Source organism: Gnatocerus cornutus, chromosome 6 (genome assembly GCF_029298725.1).
Source record: "Gnatocerus cornutus isolate USDA-ARS CGAHR chromosome 6, icGnaCorn1.1, whole genome shotgun sequence".
In the NCBI taxonomy this organism is placed as follows: Eukaryota; Metazoa; Arthropoda; class Insecta; order Coleoptera; family Tenebrionidae; genus Gnatocerus; species Gnatocerus cornutus.
Window position 1 is genome coordinate 8,606,127 of NC_142238.1, and position 17,212 is coordinate 8,623,338.

Sequence of the window (17,212 nt, forward strand, 5' to 3'; positions counted from 1 at the left end):
TATGGGGTGGTTTGTGTCATTAGGTTGGTAGCAAAAAATGACAATTAAGTTAACCTAAGCGTAACAATCAAAATAGTAATTTTTTACTTTACTTAACATCTTTAATTGCGACATAATTAGTGAAGTGGAGGAGTTTTGCGGTAATGTTTTATGCTAGCGTTAACTTTAAACAGCGGAAAGTTTCGTAATTGTACAAAACATGTTCATCATTATCGATTTTTATTGAACACCTATAATGTTGGATTCTTCACCAGAAGATGAAGACTTTCCGGGTCGACTTTTACACCAGGTACTTTATTTTTATGACGTTTATTTTATTTTATAGTGTGTTTTTTAGGCTGCTTTATGGGATAATACACATTTGTTAATTGATCTATTAGAAGGTGGACAGCAATCATTTTTAAATTCTCAAGATAGCTGGGGCAGAACTCCTCTACATGCAGCAGCTATCAATGAAAATTCAGGTTGTTTATCGATTTTATTAAACGGTGGAGCTGATCCAAATATTCGATGTGGTCCTAGAGGAGATATGAAGGTATCTGTTACGTTCTTAAATTTTGGGTTACACCCCCCATTTTATTTTATAGATACCTCTTCATTTAAGTGCAGAACATGGTCATAGTAGTAATGTGGCGGTGTTGTTACAACATGATTCTGATATAAATATTAGAGATGCTAATGAATTAACTGCTCTTGATTTAGCAGAAAAGGCTGGGCATGTGAAATGTGTTACTCTATTGAAGGAAGCTGCAGGTGAGCTATTTAATTTACATTAAAAAAATAATTAAACCTAATTTGGTAAAAAAAAAACAATTTCATTTAAGGATTTTTGTTAGTTACGTTTCACATGAACTTTTCAATTAAAAAAATATATATTTATAAGTATGTATTATGCCTTGATATGATAGGACGCCAAAAATGCTTATCTACATTTAATTTTAACATTTTTGAAAATTGTTTATTGTTTTGATGATTATTATTTTTTTAATGTGTAATGGTCTCAACACATTTATACATGTGCATGTAGTAAAGTGGATAGTTGTAATTGACCAAGTAATTTACCGGTTGCTATATCTTATTCTTATTATTATCTGATTCACTGCTTCATTGGTACATAATAACTTTAATTATTTCCTTTTACAAATAGGCCGGGAAAATAATCTATTTGTCGGTAGACTTATCAGTATATTACGAGGGTGAAATTTTTGTGGCATAGTCACCACTAGTCGTCCGTTATTGTCATAGAAACTCTCCACCCTTCTTGTTTCGTCTATTCTCAAAACTTTGGAATGACCCTCGTACCTTTATTATAATATATTGTGTGATTCATTAAATTTCCATTCGCAGTTGGCTTTGAGAAAAAAATCATGTCGTAACTAACACCATTACAGTAGTTTCGACTTAATATTAGCGAGATTTGCTAGTTATCGAACAAGAAGTCAACGCACGTCCAAAATACACGGCCTACCTAGAATGGAAATTTAATGAATCACACGATACAATAATTACACAGTCCAACAAAATTTAACTTTTCTATTTTTTCTGAAGAAGTCTCAACGGTTCTTCATAATTTAGACCTTATTGTGTAAGAATCCATCGAGAGATTTATCAAATCAGTTCTAGTTTTTTTTATTTTTGTTTTTCCAAATTTTGAAGAAGCGATTTTGGCAACAAGAAAAGAAAAATCTAAAGTTTGACTGTCCAATTTAATCAATTTAAGTGTAAATTTACGACTTTCATCGATCTTTTTCCTGTGTTTAGTCTTAAATCATAAAATTTCTTTTTCGACAATTGTCACTGCAATCTTCTTAGCGATGTTGCTCTAGCATTTAATGGCATTGTTTGTAGAGTAACATCAATTTTGAATGAATTTGAGGACTTTTTCAAAAAAAACTTTAGAAAACACAGTATTTTTTTACAGCTGGTTTAGCCTGAAATTTGACATTAAAGTTGCTATTTTTTTGAAAACTAGAGCTGATCTTGACAAAACCGATAACTGTTTCGTAATCAGAAACCTTTTTTACATCTTTGAAAAAAAAAAGTACTGTTGCGCAGTGTTATTACTCTTATATCGATTTTAAAACATACAAGTATATCAAAAATCAAATCTTGATAATCATCATTCTAGGATATGTGTGTAGAGTTAATTATGAAATAATCAAAATGTTGAGTTAACAAATCTCGAATTTATTGTGAAATTGTATGTAAATCATGTGGACATTTTGTGCTGTTTTTTTAAATTTTTGTTTAAAAACCATTAATTTTTTTTATGATTATGGAATGATTTATTTTTAAGTTTAATGTTTTTTGTTAAGTGCAATTACGATCCAATGGTTATTTAAGTTGCACGCTGGTAACAACAAAATTACACCATACATTTTGGGAATATTCATATCAGTGAAAACACTTTCGAAGCAGAATATTTTTATTTTGTTGCAGCTTTAATATTACGTAATAAAATTTTTAAACGCAAACGACACGTGCGAATTTCTTTTTTTTGTATCATAACGATACCTACTTTTTTAATTATTGATGTTATTTTAGCAACTGCGTCAACGCAAACTTGAAAGAAGAGATAATATGTTGTATTATCTATTAGTTCACAAAATGAAAAAAAAGGTCCTTAATGTATTGTAATATTATTCGATAATTATTGCTGTTATCACAAACAATACTTTTTGACAACTAGTTCCGTATTAATAACAGTTGATAACCTTTCAACATTATTCTGTAGCATTTCTTTATCAATGTATATAAATATCAAAAGCTCAGTCTCGTCAGTTGAACTTTGTAAAATGTCTCTATTCAGTATCGCTCCGACCGTGTGTGCCTCATCCAGCCGAAATAATTATCAACAGCATATCCAACTGTAATCGTACTAATTCAATGACTTTATATATCGTCATGGCCAGATGCATTTTTACCGCCGTTTTAGTGTTGATTCTGACTTTTCTGATAATGTTATTGTTGCATCGGAAATTTAATTTCACGGGTTGGTTCAACACAGGAAATTAGCGGGCGACACACTTGATTGTAATCGTAAGTAATAGAGCTGCTCAACAATTGTAAGTTTCTTTTTCAACCGGTTTGCAATAACAACCGCAAAGATTTCTATTTATTGGGGCGTGTATTTCGTTACGGTGTTGCGTCCTTGTTACGATTTGCAGTTTTATTGATTTTCGTTCGCCACCCCTAGTGCTCGCACTAACAGCTGTTCGGAGGGGGTAAATGTAGTGTCATGTGGACCGTTTTAATACGATGAATATTTTCTGTGCATTTTTTAACGCCTATTTTTTATAAAACACGCTTTATTGTACTTTTATGGTTGTATTAACTCAGGCTTTTATCGCAAATGTCGAGGAAGTTTAAACACAACACCTCCCCAGAATTAGCCTTTGATGCCTGTGATTACTTTACTGACGACTTTAGCAATTTTAATGTAGAGTTAGGCAAGACTGATTCTTTAGAAAACAATAAAGTATTGTAACTAAAATGTTTTTATTTTAGATGCGAGAGAAAAAGCTAGACTTGATATACACGCAGCGCTCAGGGATGCCTGCTGCCAAGGAGATGTCAATTCAGTTTCTTCGTTGTTATCTTCGTTATCCAAAGATGCCGAACTTATTGTTAACATGGCACCAAGTGGTGCCTCCACCTTATTATTCACGTAAAACTGTAGCAATTGTAAAAACTTTATGTACACGCTGATATTGTAGAGCTTGCCAAACTGGATGCAAGGAAATAGTTAAAGTTTTGTTGGAATATGGGGCCGACGGCAGACACCACCCTGTCACAAAATACTCTCCTTTGTACATTGCTTGCCACTATGGGCATAGAGATATTGTAGAGATGTTGCTTCTGCGGTTTCCAGAATTGATACAGGTAGACTTCTTACCGTATTAAAAAAATTAGAAGTTTGTTTTACTTGCAGCAACATACTGTGGAGAGATGGCTTCCAATTCATGCAAGCGCAATCAATGGCCACGTCCTCGTTTTAGAACTTTTATTTAATTTTCCTTACCCCGCGCACGTTTTAAAGAAATTTAGGTACGTTTTCTTCGTTTTTTTCCTCCTTTCAATTGGTGTAATTACAGAGATGGTACTGAACAATGGGAATATTTTATGCCTTTCGATATCAACGAACGCGATGCTACCGGTCAAAATATTTTATACATGGCTTGTTTAGTTGGTAATAAAAAACTTCTGGATGTAATTTTGAAATTTAAAGTGAAAGCCACCAGACTACAGCCGGTATACAATTATCTTATTTTTTTTACACAATGACTTATACTCTGTCGTTAGGATGACGATGCCACACCTGTATCTGAAAGTAGTTCTTTAATTAGTCCTACAAGACGACGGATTTCTGATGGCATCCAATCAATTTTATCAAAACTAAATCTCTCTCGAGATAATTCGTCTGAGAGTAGCGAGGTAAGTCAGACCGCAAAATTTAATTTTTTGCGACAGTATTTCTTCACTAGGTTGATCCTAACTCGTCCATGATTTGCCCGCTACGAATCGACATGTATTGTAATAATAACACAGAAACAGCGTTACATGCAGCAGTCAAAGGAAAACATTACGATATTGCATTAGCGTTGTTAAACGCAGGTGCCAACTCGAATTGTGTTATTAAAACTTACCACGATGCTGAGGTATCAGTAACTGTCTTTTTGGTTTTAGCTTAACACTAAATTTTAGAGTTTGAGCTGTTGTTCTGTTGAAGATGATTCCAATTATGGGCAGTCGACAGCTTTGGTTGAAGCTTGCCGAAATCGTGATGTTCCTATAGTCGATTTATTGCTTAAATTCAGTGCTCGCGACGATGAATGCAAAGCGTTGTCGGTAGCCGTACAAAATAAAGATGAGACTCTCACAGCTAAGCTCTTATCAACGAAGGTACTTACTAAAACATCCAGTTACCGTTAATAACAAATTTTTGTTAAAGGCCCATCCTGATCCTGAATTTAAAATCAACAAGAAAGCAATGACTGAAAACGTAAACTCTTCTCAATTCACCATCTTTTCAAATGTTACGAACTTAACATACAGTGCTCTTTTCCCAAACACTCCAACAATGATAAATTGGCATAATCAAAAATGCAATTTAACACAAATTCGAACACAGTGGTTAATTGATGCAGCTCTGCACCTCAATCAGAAACTCAAACAAAATCCGCGAAGTTACGACATCTCTTTATATGCAATAACACGGCTTGACATCTCCAATAACAATCTAACTTCGGTTCCGTTAGCTGTTTTCCAGTTGTATAGTTTGAGGTATTTGAACATTGGACAAAACAAAATCGAAAAGTTGCCTGTACCGGTAGCATCACCTGTAAAAAAAGGACTGCGACGTAAGAGCGCTCACAATGAAGAACTAAATTACGCGTGTCCAGTTCTTGAAGAATTATATTTACAAGACAATCGATTGGATCATATTCCGGAGGCTTTGTTTAGATTACCAGCGTTAATCACTTTAGTTGTATCGAACAACAAGTTGCAACAACTGCCGTATAATATGTGGCTGGCACCCAAACTAAAAGAACTGAATGCGTCGTTTAACTTACTGAAGGAACTACCAACGAATATGTCAGAAGTGAGTTAACAGTTCTGTTGCGAATGAAATTAATTTTAATTGTAGGCGTCTGAAGAGTGTGATAAGATGAGTGTAAGTTCGAGCGATAGTCAACTGTCGAGTCATTGCGAACATGAAACAGAAGACGTTCGATGTGACTTTGATTTGGACTCGAAATATTTGACGAGTGATGAAACCAGTCAGTCTGTCAAGTACCGGAAGAAGGACAGATCTTTTATGTATGTTTAGTTTTTGTCTGAAGTAGTTACGATATTTTCATTATGTAAGAACTCAACTCCAGAAACTGAATTTTTTTCTTCCAGCCAATTCGATTTAACAAAGCATCACATTTGGAGCAAAAACGTGGAAGTTACCGAACAAATCCTCCACACGGACGAGTCAGTGACCGAACATTCCTCAAAACTCTCGGCTCTGAATTTAGCACATAATCTCTTCACCAGTATCCCTGTGGTACTCCCATGTTTGGCAGTGAATCTAACACGTCTCAACATGGCGTTCAATACCTTAAGATCAATGTCTCACATCACCAGTTATCCTAGTTCGTTAAAGCAGCTCGATTTGAGTCACAATCAGATTACGTGCTGGCCCAGCTTGCCCCAAGTAGAAGCTCAAGACGTAATGGAATTAGCGAACGTTGCATGTTACGGCGGCAATTTTGGTTCCCGAGAAAAGATTTCTGGGATTAGTGGTACGTTTAGCAGGATTTATGTTGTGTGATTAATGTTGCTCTTAGCTCGTAGGCAAGCTGGGAGGTCGGTTCGCAATACAGTTTTACATTCTGTGTGTTCCCACAGACGGCATTTAAGACTGGACAGTTTGAGAACTTTGATTTTGGCTGATAACCAATTGCCTCGTATACAATTGACGACAGATGATGATGGCGATGTTAACAACATTGAAGAGGAGGATTTGGAAAGAGTGAGTTTCGCATCCTTTTCGTTTCTTCTTCTAGATATTATATTATCAAAATTTTCTTTTCGTTATGCAGCGCAAAGAAATTAATACGCATTTTGAAGATGACTTTATTTGTATATCTTTTTCCAAGGTAGCTGGGGTACGTTGGTTTTATTTTTCTGAAAAGCAGGGCTTTTTGTTGTACTACGTGTTGTGAAATAAGCACATGTAGCCTATGCTTCGTTGTCTTGCATTTGTGGTTCTATCAGTGTAATCACGACGATTTTTTAGAATCCGACTGCAGGAAAAGCACGTTTGATGTTCCCAAATTTGTCCATGTTGGACGTGAGTAACAATAATCTTAAGGAAATTCCTGTGAATATCAACGAATTGAGCAACTTGTCCGTCCTGAACATCAGTGGCAATTTAGGTGCGTTCTATTGAAAATTTATTAAATTGGCGCGTTTTCTACCGGCAGATTTTAAAATTAGAACTATATTTTTAGATATTAATGAACTCCCTCCACAAATGGGACTGTTGTCTCGATTATGGAACCTCAACACACGCGGTTGTTCGTTACAAGATCCCTTAAAGTCTATGATTGACAGTAAAAAGTACAAAACTATGGACATTGTGGGGTATCTGAAGTCTGTCTTAGAAGACGCTAGACCATATGCTCGCATGAAATTGATGATAGTGGGTGTACAAGGAATTGGAAAGACGAGCTTATTAGAACAACTGCGCCAGGAAGGAATTACGCGTAGGCGCCCAGAGGTAAAAAATTAATCAAGAAATTACCAGTTTGCTTCTATTAATTTTAATAGCATTGGGCGAAACGAATGGGAAACAAAAACATCAATGTAAAAACTTCGCGAGGAACGAACATGTCGACAGTTGGTGTCGACATCGGCGATTGGGTGTACGAGAAGAAAGTTCGCAACCACTCTTCACACGGACCTGTTATTTTTCGGACGTGGGATTTCGGTGGCCAGAAAGAGTAAATCTCAGTTTTTTAAATACTTGAGGATAATTAAATGTTCTTAGGTACTACGCAACTCATCAGTATTTTCTATCTAAACGGAGTTTGTACTTGGTTGTTTGGCGAATAGTTGATGGCCATAGAGGTATAAACGAAATCTTGCAATGGTTGGTTAACATACAAGCAAGAGCACCAAACTCTCCTGTAATTATTGTCGGTACACATTACGACGTTGTTCAAGAATTTAATCCAAACATCTCGGAAGAGTACCAACAGATTATACGTGATCGGTTTATTAATATAGTAGATGCAGAGAAATGCGGATTGCCGCGAGTTTTAGATACCATTGAAATAAGCTGCAAGACGAGACATAACGTCAAATTGTTGTGTAATCTTATCTATGACACTGTTTTTAGCCTGAGACCTCCTGGTAAGTTAAGACTAGTTTCTTCGTGTCTTTGAACAAGTGATTTGCAGGAAGTAAAGAACTACTGTTGGAACAAAAGGTTCCAGCAACGTATCTCGCTCTAGAAGATGTGGTAAATCACATCGCCACTGAAAGACGTGTGAATGGTCTTGACCCAGTATTAACTGCCGAGCAGTACCGTACAATTGTAACCACAGAAATGCAACAAAGATTCAATCGAGTGTTTCGCGATTGGGCTGAGTTGCATCAAGCGACCTTATTTTTACACGATAACGGTACTTTGATACTCCACTTTAAATTTTTAACTATTTAATTCTTTTTTAGGTGTCCTACTCCACTATGATGATGCCACGTTAAAAGACTTGTATTTTCTGGACCCACAGTGGCTTTGCGACATGTTAGCTCACGTGGTTACAATCCGCGAAATTAATCCATTCGCGCGTACTGGAGTTATGAAATTGGATGACTTGAAACATATCTTCAAAGCGAGCAGCATTGGCCCGATGGACACGAGAGGCTACATAGTGAATTTGCTTAATAAGTTTGAAGTAGCGTTGACATGGGATTCACGAACTTTGTTAATTCCGTCGTTGTTACCATCAGAAGAGGATATTTTATTGGCACAGATGTATCCAGGACAGTTTCATCCTCTTGTTAAAGTTAGAGTGCCTTTGAGGTCACGAGGATGGGCCCTCAGAAGTAAAAAAATTACCGTGTCACCTAAGTCTGTGTTATACAGAGACACGGGTTCGCAAGGGAAGTTTCAAATGAGTTTACCTTCTACATCAGCTAAAAATGGTAATTTTCACATAATTGTAACATTAAGTAGATAAAAAAATTGTAGATGAAGCTGAGGATGAGGTGAAGTACCACGTGACGAGCTCTCAAACCAACCAAACTATGACGAGATTACTTTTAATGTCGTATTTTCCCTCGGGATTTTGGTCTCGCTTGATTTCTCGGATTTTAGCAGATGACAGTATTATTGATATCATTCGGTCCTTCTTTATTTTACCCAAAGAGGTGAAGTATTCGAGATAGTAAAAAGAGTATTGTGATTATTTTAGTTTTAGGTGGCACAGGATATAGATCTTGTGAAGCTATTGGACTTAAAAGCGGAATGGGTGTTATGGCAAACCGGTCTCCAACTAAAATACGGTGACATTACTTTATTCCGCATGAGGGAGGTTTTACATAACTCTGCGGCTTATTACAGACAATTAAAGTGAGGATTCAGACGCCCAGTCTTAATTATTATTTATTTAATTTTAGATTCCGTTTGAAACAAGATGGCATTTGGTGTGAGGTCGATCTTCAAAGCACTTCCATTTTAGAAATACACTTCCCTGTTAATTCCTTGGTTATCAAACCAGTTATAACAGAAGCGACCGATTTGAGTAAATACACTCTAAAGACTGATTTGGTTGTAAGTTGCACTCCGGAATCAACCGCGCAGTTACTCGCTTTGGCTGTTGATCATGTCGATATTCTTTTGGAAGACTGGTATCCGACTTTGGGGACTCGATTTGTCCATACTTCTGAAGGCAAATTTCTGGTTACTCGTCTCGTGCCTTGTCCTCGTTGTTTACAACAGTCTACGGAAATTGATCCTAACTTTCCGAACACTCCCACTGATGTTGGCCAATCGAAAAATTTTCTCGATGATGTGAATCAAGTTGATCCAGATGCTGATCGTTATCGGACCCGCAAATCCCAAGAGTCGTACACGTCGGAGTGTGATAGTGGAGTAGGCCCAGATTCCACCGGTTCTAGTCGAATGCCTTCTATGGAAGGTCACCCAGGAGTACAAACAGAAGATGTTAATGCTAATAATCAAATCTACTATTCATGGATGGTCGAGGAATGTATTTTGGCGTCATACGAAGCAAGATATGTTACCTGTCCGACGCACGGTGATGTTCACTTATCTAGGATAGCTCCAGATACGGTAAGTTTAGGTTACCATATTTCTTACTCCAATATTGTGTGCAGATTTTTATGGATCTCGGTGAACGCTACATTATCAAATCGGAAAATGTAAAGAAGGGGCGGATGTTAGGAAGAGGAGCCTTTGGTTTTGTTTTTAAAGGTACATGCAAAGTTAGAGGAAGCAACACGATGATTGATGTGGCAATGAAGATGTTGCAACCAGTACAACCAGGCCCCAATGCCCGACAATCGGCGATTGTGGCTTATAAAGCTGCTCAAGGCAAATGGGATCGAGATCCTTTACAGTATGCGTGTAAAGCGTACTGTACAGCTAGACAAGAATTGAATATTCTGTTATCTTTAAGACACCCAAATATTGTTCCTTTCGTCGGTGTCTGCACTAGTCCTTTGGCATTAATTTTAGATTTGGCGCCACAAGGTGCCTTAGATTTAGTTTTGCGGCATTATAGGAGATCGGGTGCTAAAGTAGGGCCTTACACTTTACAGTCTATCATATTACAAGTAAGTAAACTCAATGCTATGTACAGAGATAAAGACAGAATTCTGATAACAGGTGGCCAAAGCTATTGAGTATTTACACCGCCAACATATTATCTACCGCGACTTGAAGTCAGAGAATGTGTTAGTATGGGAAATGCCACCGCCTTTTGTTGATCATCCCGACCATCCCGTGCATATAAAAGTAGCAGATTACGGAATAAGTCGCCTGACTTTACCTTCAGGAGCCAAAGGTTTCGGCGGCACTGAAGGTTTCATGGCTCCTGAAATCATGCGGTACAATGGAGAAGAGGAATACACTGAAAAAGTCGACTGTTTTTCTTTCGGAATGTTTATTTACGAATTACTGACTCTCCATCAACCTTTTGAAGGCCATGAATCCGTCAAAGAATGCATTTTGGAAGGAGGAAGACCGCCTTTGACCTACCGGGTACTTTCTCTCGCTAAAATGAAGCAACATTACATTTAATTTTCAGGAGACATTATATCCGAGTTATTTCTTGGATCTAATGGTTTTGTGTTGGTCCCAGCAACCAAAAGACCGCCCATCAGCAAGTCAGATTGTTTCAATTGCCAGTGCTCCAGAATTCACGCATTTAAGCGATGTAACGGCGTTGAAACATGAGGCGTCAGTTGTAGCATCCGCAAGTGCAGCAGTCACGCATATTACAGGTTGGTAACGTTTTTAAAGAATTTGGTGTTGTAATACCACATCTTTTATAGATGACGGTTTGTGTGGCTCGGAGATGTGGTTAATGTGTTCGAATTCCCGCATCGACTTGCTCCTGGCAGCAGATCGTGGGTGGTTGCAATACCACACAATGGCGTTACCGATTAGAGCAACTGCCGCTTGCACTGTTGGAAATTCTGTCTGGATCGGGGACTATTCCGGAAATGTCCACGCGTACTCGTAAGATCCTAAAATCTATAAATTACGTGGTTTAATACGGTGTTGCAGCGCTAGCGATGGGTATAAACTCTTTTCGTACGCTCTTGAAACGGAACCAAATACACAAGTGGAGGCTTTACTTTATTTACCGTCACTAAAGAGAGTGGCTTGTGCTCTTTCAAACGGTCGATTATTTTTAGTCAATTCAGAGGCTGTACCGTCTACTCCAACAGCTGCGGAGGGCACTTTTGTAATGACCGAGTTGGGTTCAAACTCTATCATCAATTGCCTGTGTGCAATTTTCAAAGACAAGTAAGTTATTCGTATCAATCGGAACAAGTCTAATAATCTCTTTGAAGAATTTGTGAACTGTGGTGCGGCGAATCAAACGGTCAAATTTCCATTTACTTGATCAAGGATCATATTGTTGCTGGTCATGAAAGCATGAATCATTATCAGCCTGTGATTGAACAAGTCAACGTAATGAATTTAATAGCAGCTGATCACAGTGTATGGTCGTATGTCCGCCCAGGTTGTATAATCTACCAATGGGACCAAAAAAGTAGGACCATCATTAACAAACTTGACTGTTCTAAGCTCGTGCCCTGTTCTGAAAGCCTTAAATCTATTGCAATTGAAGAGCATTTAAGTCCCACCAATTGTCAAGTAAGGTAAGTCGTGAAATTTCACTTAATTTGTTTTAAATTTCAAGGTTACAAGTCTGGCTGTGTTGAATGAAGAATTGTACATAGGGACAACTTGGGGTTGTATAATTATAGCAGAAAGAAATACGTTACGACCGATTACTATATTCAGGCCTTATGAAGAAGAAGTTAAAGCTATAGTACCGTTAACAATGTCTAAAAGTATTAATGAAAGTCATGACAATACTCCACTAATCGCTACTATTGGACGAGGTTATAGAAATCTGTTGTCTAGATATACAGATGTACCTATTAACATAGGACACTCTTTACCAAGCCCAATGACTAGTAATACCCCCGTTTTTGGCAATAAACAGAATATGTTTGTTTTATTGTGGAGAGCGGAACACTGGAATGCGGCGTAAAGTCGTCTTCTGGTTTTATTAGTTAAATAAAACTTCATTCCAAATGTCGACGTGTTAAGTGATAAGTTGTGTTAACTGCAATACATTAATATTGTTCTTGTTCTTATGTGATTTTTGAGACGGTTTTTATTCTTTTTACCTTTTTTTACTTTTAAGCTGTGATTCTATCAGTCATTTTAAATTGTTGTTGCTGAACATTTTTATTGAATAAAATATGATGTTGTAATTTTGTGTTGATTTTTTACAAATGATGGGAATAGAAATACCAGTAAAGTGTTGACCCGGTGACCTCTCATCTTTTTTATATGATTCCTAATATTCATGTATAAATTATTTAAACAATGTAAAAAGGCATATTTGCGGCTATCGTGGACCAATACATAAAATTAACCACAACAATAAAAGCAGGCTTTTTCAAGGTTGATTACATATTGATTATGATTACACTCGTCAAAGGGCATTTTGTGGCTTAAGTGTGGTATATCAAATCTCACTAATTAAGGTAAGCCAAATACAAAAATGACCATAAAATTTTTTTATTGGTTACAGTTTTTGAAAAAAATAAAACTGAAATTCAAGTTAACGAAGTTGTTTTTTCTATATCTAGATACCATAGGAAACAAAAATTTTACATTAAACTGTTGACACCGGTAAAAATATTGTAGTTATTACAAAACTCAATTTCCAGTTTCAATTCTATGAATTAAGAGTGTTACAAAACAAAATTTTGGCTTAGGCGAAATGTGATAAACTCCGGAAATAAAAATGTTAAGATTGAGCCCACAGTCATTGAGCAGATTTCTTGCTGGATGTCCATTCGCGAATAAGACATTCATTATTAAGCGACAAAGTCGAAAAAAAGAATAATTGCCTATATAAAACTTTTTTGGTGGCATGTATTAAGCAAACTCAGATTAACTAGAACTGATGCAAATTACTAATGGCACAAAAAATTCTTTTGGATTTGTTGCCCAGTGTTATCGACAAAAAACTTGCAAGATGAAAAACTATTCTGAACTCTTGGATTCCTATTTTTATAAAGTGAAAGTCTTACAGTTGTTACACAATACTTGTTATCTTTTTGCAAATTGAATGTTCTTTGTATTGTTGGTTGCCTATAAAGTTTGTTTCTTTGAATTTTGTTTCTTTGAATCTCATTTTAAAATACGAAGGAAAATTATAACAGAACATTCGTATCATTTAATTTTTATAAATTAACAAAAATTTGTGTTTATTTTAAAGTCAAAATTTAGCTTAGTAAAAAAGTTGGGGACAGTTAGTCTTGAAATAATTTTAAAAATTTGCGACAAATGGTATTGGTAGAAGTGCTCATAAAAATGTCCTTCGGGACTTGTCTGTTACTTAAGATTAAAAAATGAGCTCTTGACATCCTTTGAGATCCGTTTACAATTTAATTTGTCCGTCCACGTGCCACTCAATTAATGAAAACTGCGACATATTTTTAATTTTAATTCAAATGGTATTTTGCATCAAAAAGCCTTTGTTAACAAGGTTGTGGAAATCATATTAATCCAATAAAATGAATGGTAACAAAACGGCAGGATATAATAACGTGAATCGTCAAAGCGCATATTAAATAATAAAATCATACGAGTAATTAAATTAGGGGAGCTTTTGTAGTTGTTATTCAATGCAGCGCGAAATATAAGCGGTACTCGACTCGTTCGTAAAGTTATCAAAGGGGTGGTGGATCGTTGATGTCGACTAGGGTCATATACCTCTCATAACACGATCATCTTTTGTCTGTCTCAATTTGTCCATGTACGAATTAGCATGTCTCTCTGGTGTAATTGTGGTTGTTCATTTTACGCACCAATACTTAACAATAAAAGTGTTTAATTGTAATATTTAATCTAATTGATCGAACATTTTTTTTCAATAAAATTTGCTTACAATTGATATTGTATTGATCAAGGCGATTAAGCGATTCCCCTCCGTAATTACTCACAAGTTTGTAGGTGTTTCTAAAGCTAGCGGCAACCCACGAATACTCCTGAAATTTGGCTGTAAACTAATTAATCAGGTGTGAGGAACGTGACGATGCGTGAGCGTGATTAATCTCTCGAAACCTCATGCAAGCCAATAGCAATCCATCGATACTTTTCGTATACACCTATAGCATAATATCGCGCGAGTTCATCCGTTGCACTTCCAACCTCTCTCCATCTTCCTTCGATAATCCCCGTCGACCGTTTTCCAGGACGCTTCCGTAGAACCATAGTCGAACCCGTGGAATGCGAGGTATTTCAATTAATCCGCGAATCAAAAGAGACGAGCGTCGCTTTATGCCGCCGCTGCGGGGCCGACCCGGTGAGGGTGCGTCAGCTAATATCCCCGGCCCCGATTATCCTCGCATACACTAACTATTTTCAGTGAGCAGGACCTGAATTCTCACCGATTGCAGATTGCTGAAACAATCGTTATCTGAGTTCGGTGATCAGTTTGCCCACGGCTTTGACCTACTCATTAGCGCTTTGGCGGAATTTCTTCTTTCCCAATTAACTTATTAGTTAATCTTGGTTTTACTGAATAACGCTGAAAATTGATATAATTTTTATTGCAATCGGGAATTGGATGAGCTTTTCGAGCGGAAAGCACTAGTGGCGGGATGATCAAACAGCAATAAAATTGTATTAAAAATTATCGAATTCTAATAATTTTCTAATAAATGGATCAAGTTTTGAGCCGCCAACTGGCGACTACATGGAAATGATTTGATTTTATATTTATCTGTTTGCAACTGTCTAATTATAGGTAATATTCGTGAGAATAATCCTTTTAAAGTAGTGTGTATTTCCGTGTTGGTCGCAATTTAATTGTGTAATAAAGATAAGCGTCGTTGGTATATTAATTGAGCATTACATTATCTTATTAAATATTCGTGGCAGTGAGGAGGGTAATGATATCATCATAAAATCAATTAGTCAGTTGTAAAGGGGTGCAAGAGCTAATTTCTCTGCAGACAGCGTTTATTGATCCAGAAGCTAATTTAGCAGCATCATCCGACAAGTTTATTGGTAATTTACTCATAATATCTTAACGCCGAAATTCAGCTCAAGAAATTAATTACTCCTCTCGAGGCAATATTCTTGTCAAAAACAGGATAAGGTTGTGTATCCAGAAAAGTCAGAGGTTCGATTTTAGTGGATTTGTTAATTGAAACAATTAAGCCTTGTAAACCATTGAGCAAAGAGGAAAATTGTCGAGTATTTTAAGCGAACAAAGCAGCCCAATAAATACCGGGCACAATTTCAGATAGTACGACATAAATTGGTTAAATAAGAAGAGCGTATAAAGAGAAGATGTCCGTAATGTAGAGACAGATAGAGGAGGGTGAAAGAGCTATGCAGGAATTCGGGGGACCAAGCAGTGCCCAGCCAATATGCGCACGCTTGACTTTTAATAAAAGCGAAGCGAATGACTATTTTATTTTGTAAAAGCATCGTCCTACCCTTCATTCTGTAGCGTTTATTGTCTCTTGTTGATGCGATATATCTCTGTGATAACAGAGGACGCCGAGAATTGTTGTAATCATCCGAACATTGTCACCTCTCCCGGAAAAACATCCGGTTTTTCCAGGATTTAATATCGGCGAGGGTCGCTGTTTAATAATGAAGTAATAAGAGGAAATTTAAAAATCTCCGTTAAGATTTTGCTGTATAATATTAAATCTGGAGTTTAATGAGAACGAAGCGACGGACCCAATATAATCTGGAGAGCGGATTTAGCACCGGTGCTTGACTTGCTTTCAAATCTGCCGACAAATGATATTAACATAGTCAATCATGTGATGGGACAGCAAGGGGATGTTGCCCTCCACCCTTGATGCTCGTTGCCTCTTGATATATGACAGTTTATATCGCACCGCAGAAACGGCTCGTTATGTTATGAAAACAATATGAATTCCGACCGCATTTTTCCGGGATTCGTTTGATGTGTAATTACTTTTTTAAGCGGACCCCGTTTTGCTTTATTTGATTCTGGTATTTATTTATTGCTTCTCAACCAACGGAATATTACTAATATTTGCCGGTTGCCATTGTTGCTGATGAGATTTATTTTAGAGATGTTGAGGTACAAAAGCTCACAAAGAAAATTTATTATTGATCTTTTTAGACTTTTTTTATTAATCAAAAGTACAATAGCACACACATTTTATTAGATTCCGAACACCATCAAAAGTAAATATTAAAAAGGACATTTGAATTTTGTCTACACTCGACACATTTGTGTCGTTCTGCAAAAAACACCTCTTTGAAAATTGTTTCGTGAAAAAAGATTTCAGGAGACTTTATTTATGATGTTCTTGTTTTTGTGTGAAAATGTTTTCTAGCTTTTTTCTTTGGTAAAGTGTTTGTCGAAGAAGATACTGATTCGAATATTTCTACCGAAGAAAATGCACATTTGAGGCAACTTTTTATTGGAATTTTCTAAGATAACATGAGTGGTTTTTAATATTTTGAAACGCATGATCATGAAGTTCGATCAAAATATTTTAGATTTTTTTATTATTTTTTAATTTTTGTCGGAATTTAGTCGGTTTTGAGAACATCGTCTTTCTGAGAAATGGAAGTGTCCTAAAAATTAACAAAAATGTTTAATTTTTTGAATATCGGTCGCCGGACTGGAGATACATGAAACAGTTTGTGCCTTCTGTTCCTGTTTTGCTGTTGTCGACAATCTAATTAATAAAGAAATTCAAAATTGCAAAGCGTTTTTTTCTCTCAAGTAAAAGGAAAATGAGTTCAACAAATCAGTTTATTGTGCATGTTGATTTTGTTAACAAGATCCATGTCGCTTACGTGGGAGACTTACAAATTCAGATTTTTCAAAAAAAATTGAATTTTGGAAAACCGCAATGGAAAGTGTTTGCATGTTTTATT

The 17,212-nt window shown here is 36.4% G+C and overlaps 1 protein-coding gene across 2 annotated transcripts; it reads left to right on the forward strand.

Moving 5' to 3' along the window:
• Nucleotides 1–9: 9 nt before the first annotated feature.
• Lrrk (Leucine-rich repeat kinase) lies at nt 10–12,534 on the forward strand. 2 transcript variants are annotated; one of them, XM_088038425.1, is made up of 30 exons: nt 10–289; nt 338–535; nt 588–753; nt 3,508–3,667; nt 3,717–3,882; nt 3,932–4,047; nt 4,095–4,251; nt 4,303–4,434; nt 4,485–4,658; nt 4,705–4,902; nt 4,952–5,602; nt 5,648–5,820; nt 5,905–6,290; nt 6,336–6,520; nt 6,788–6,926; nt 7,002–7,270; nt 7,321–7,493; nt 7,541–7,905; nt 7,953–8,177; nt 8,227–8,700; nt 8,747–8,925; nt 8,976–9,127; nt 9,175–9,850; nt 9,895–10,353; nt 10,406–10,780; nt 10,827–11,022; nt 11,074–11,260; nt 11,309–11,551; nt 11,599–11,905; nt 11,952–12,534. In XM_088038425.1, exons 1-30 carry the CDS (start codon nt 236–238, stop codon nt 12,306–12,308), a joined length of 7,692 nt encoding a protein of 2,563 aa, XP_087894551.1. In that variant the 5' UTR covers nt 10–235; the 3' UTR covers nt 12,309–12,534. The 2 variants fall into 2 exon arrangements, with proteins under 2 accessions (XP_087894551.1, XP_087894552.1); XM_088038426.1 differs by lacking the exons at nt 10–289; nt 338–535; nt 588–753 and adding an exon at nt 3,118–3,449.
• Nucleotides 12,535–17,212: the final 4,678 nt, after the last annotated feature.

Bases quoted from the DNA above. Each gene is read 5' to 3' on its own strand.
- Lrrk (XM_088038425.1), top strand. From the start codon at position 236: ATGTTGGATTCTTCACCAGAAGATGAAGACTTTCCGGGTCGACTTTTA. The intron at 3,668-3,716 runs GTAAAACTGTAG...CTGATATTGTAG, and splicing joins GCCTCCACCTTATTATTCAC to AGCTTGCCAAACTGGATGCA. The intron at 3,883-3,931 runs GTAGACTTCTTA...TTTTACTTGCAG, and splicing joins GGTTTCCAGAATTGATACAG to CAACATACTGTGGAGAGATG.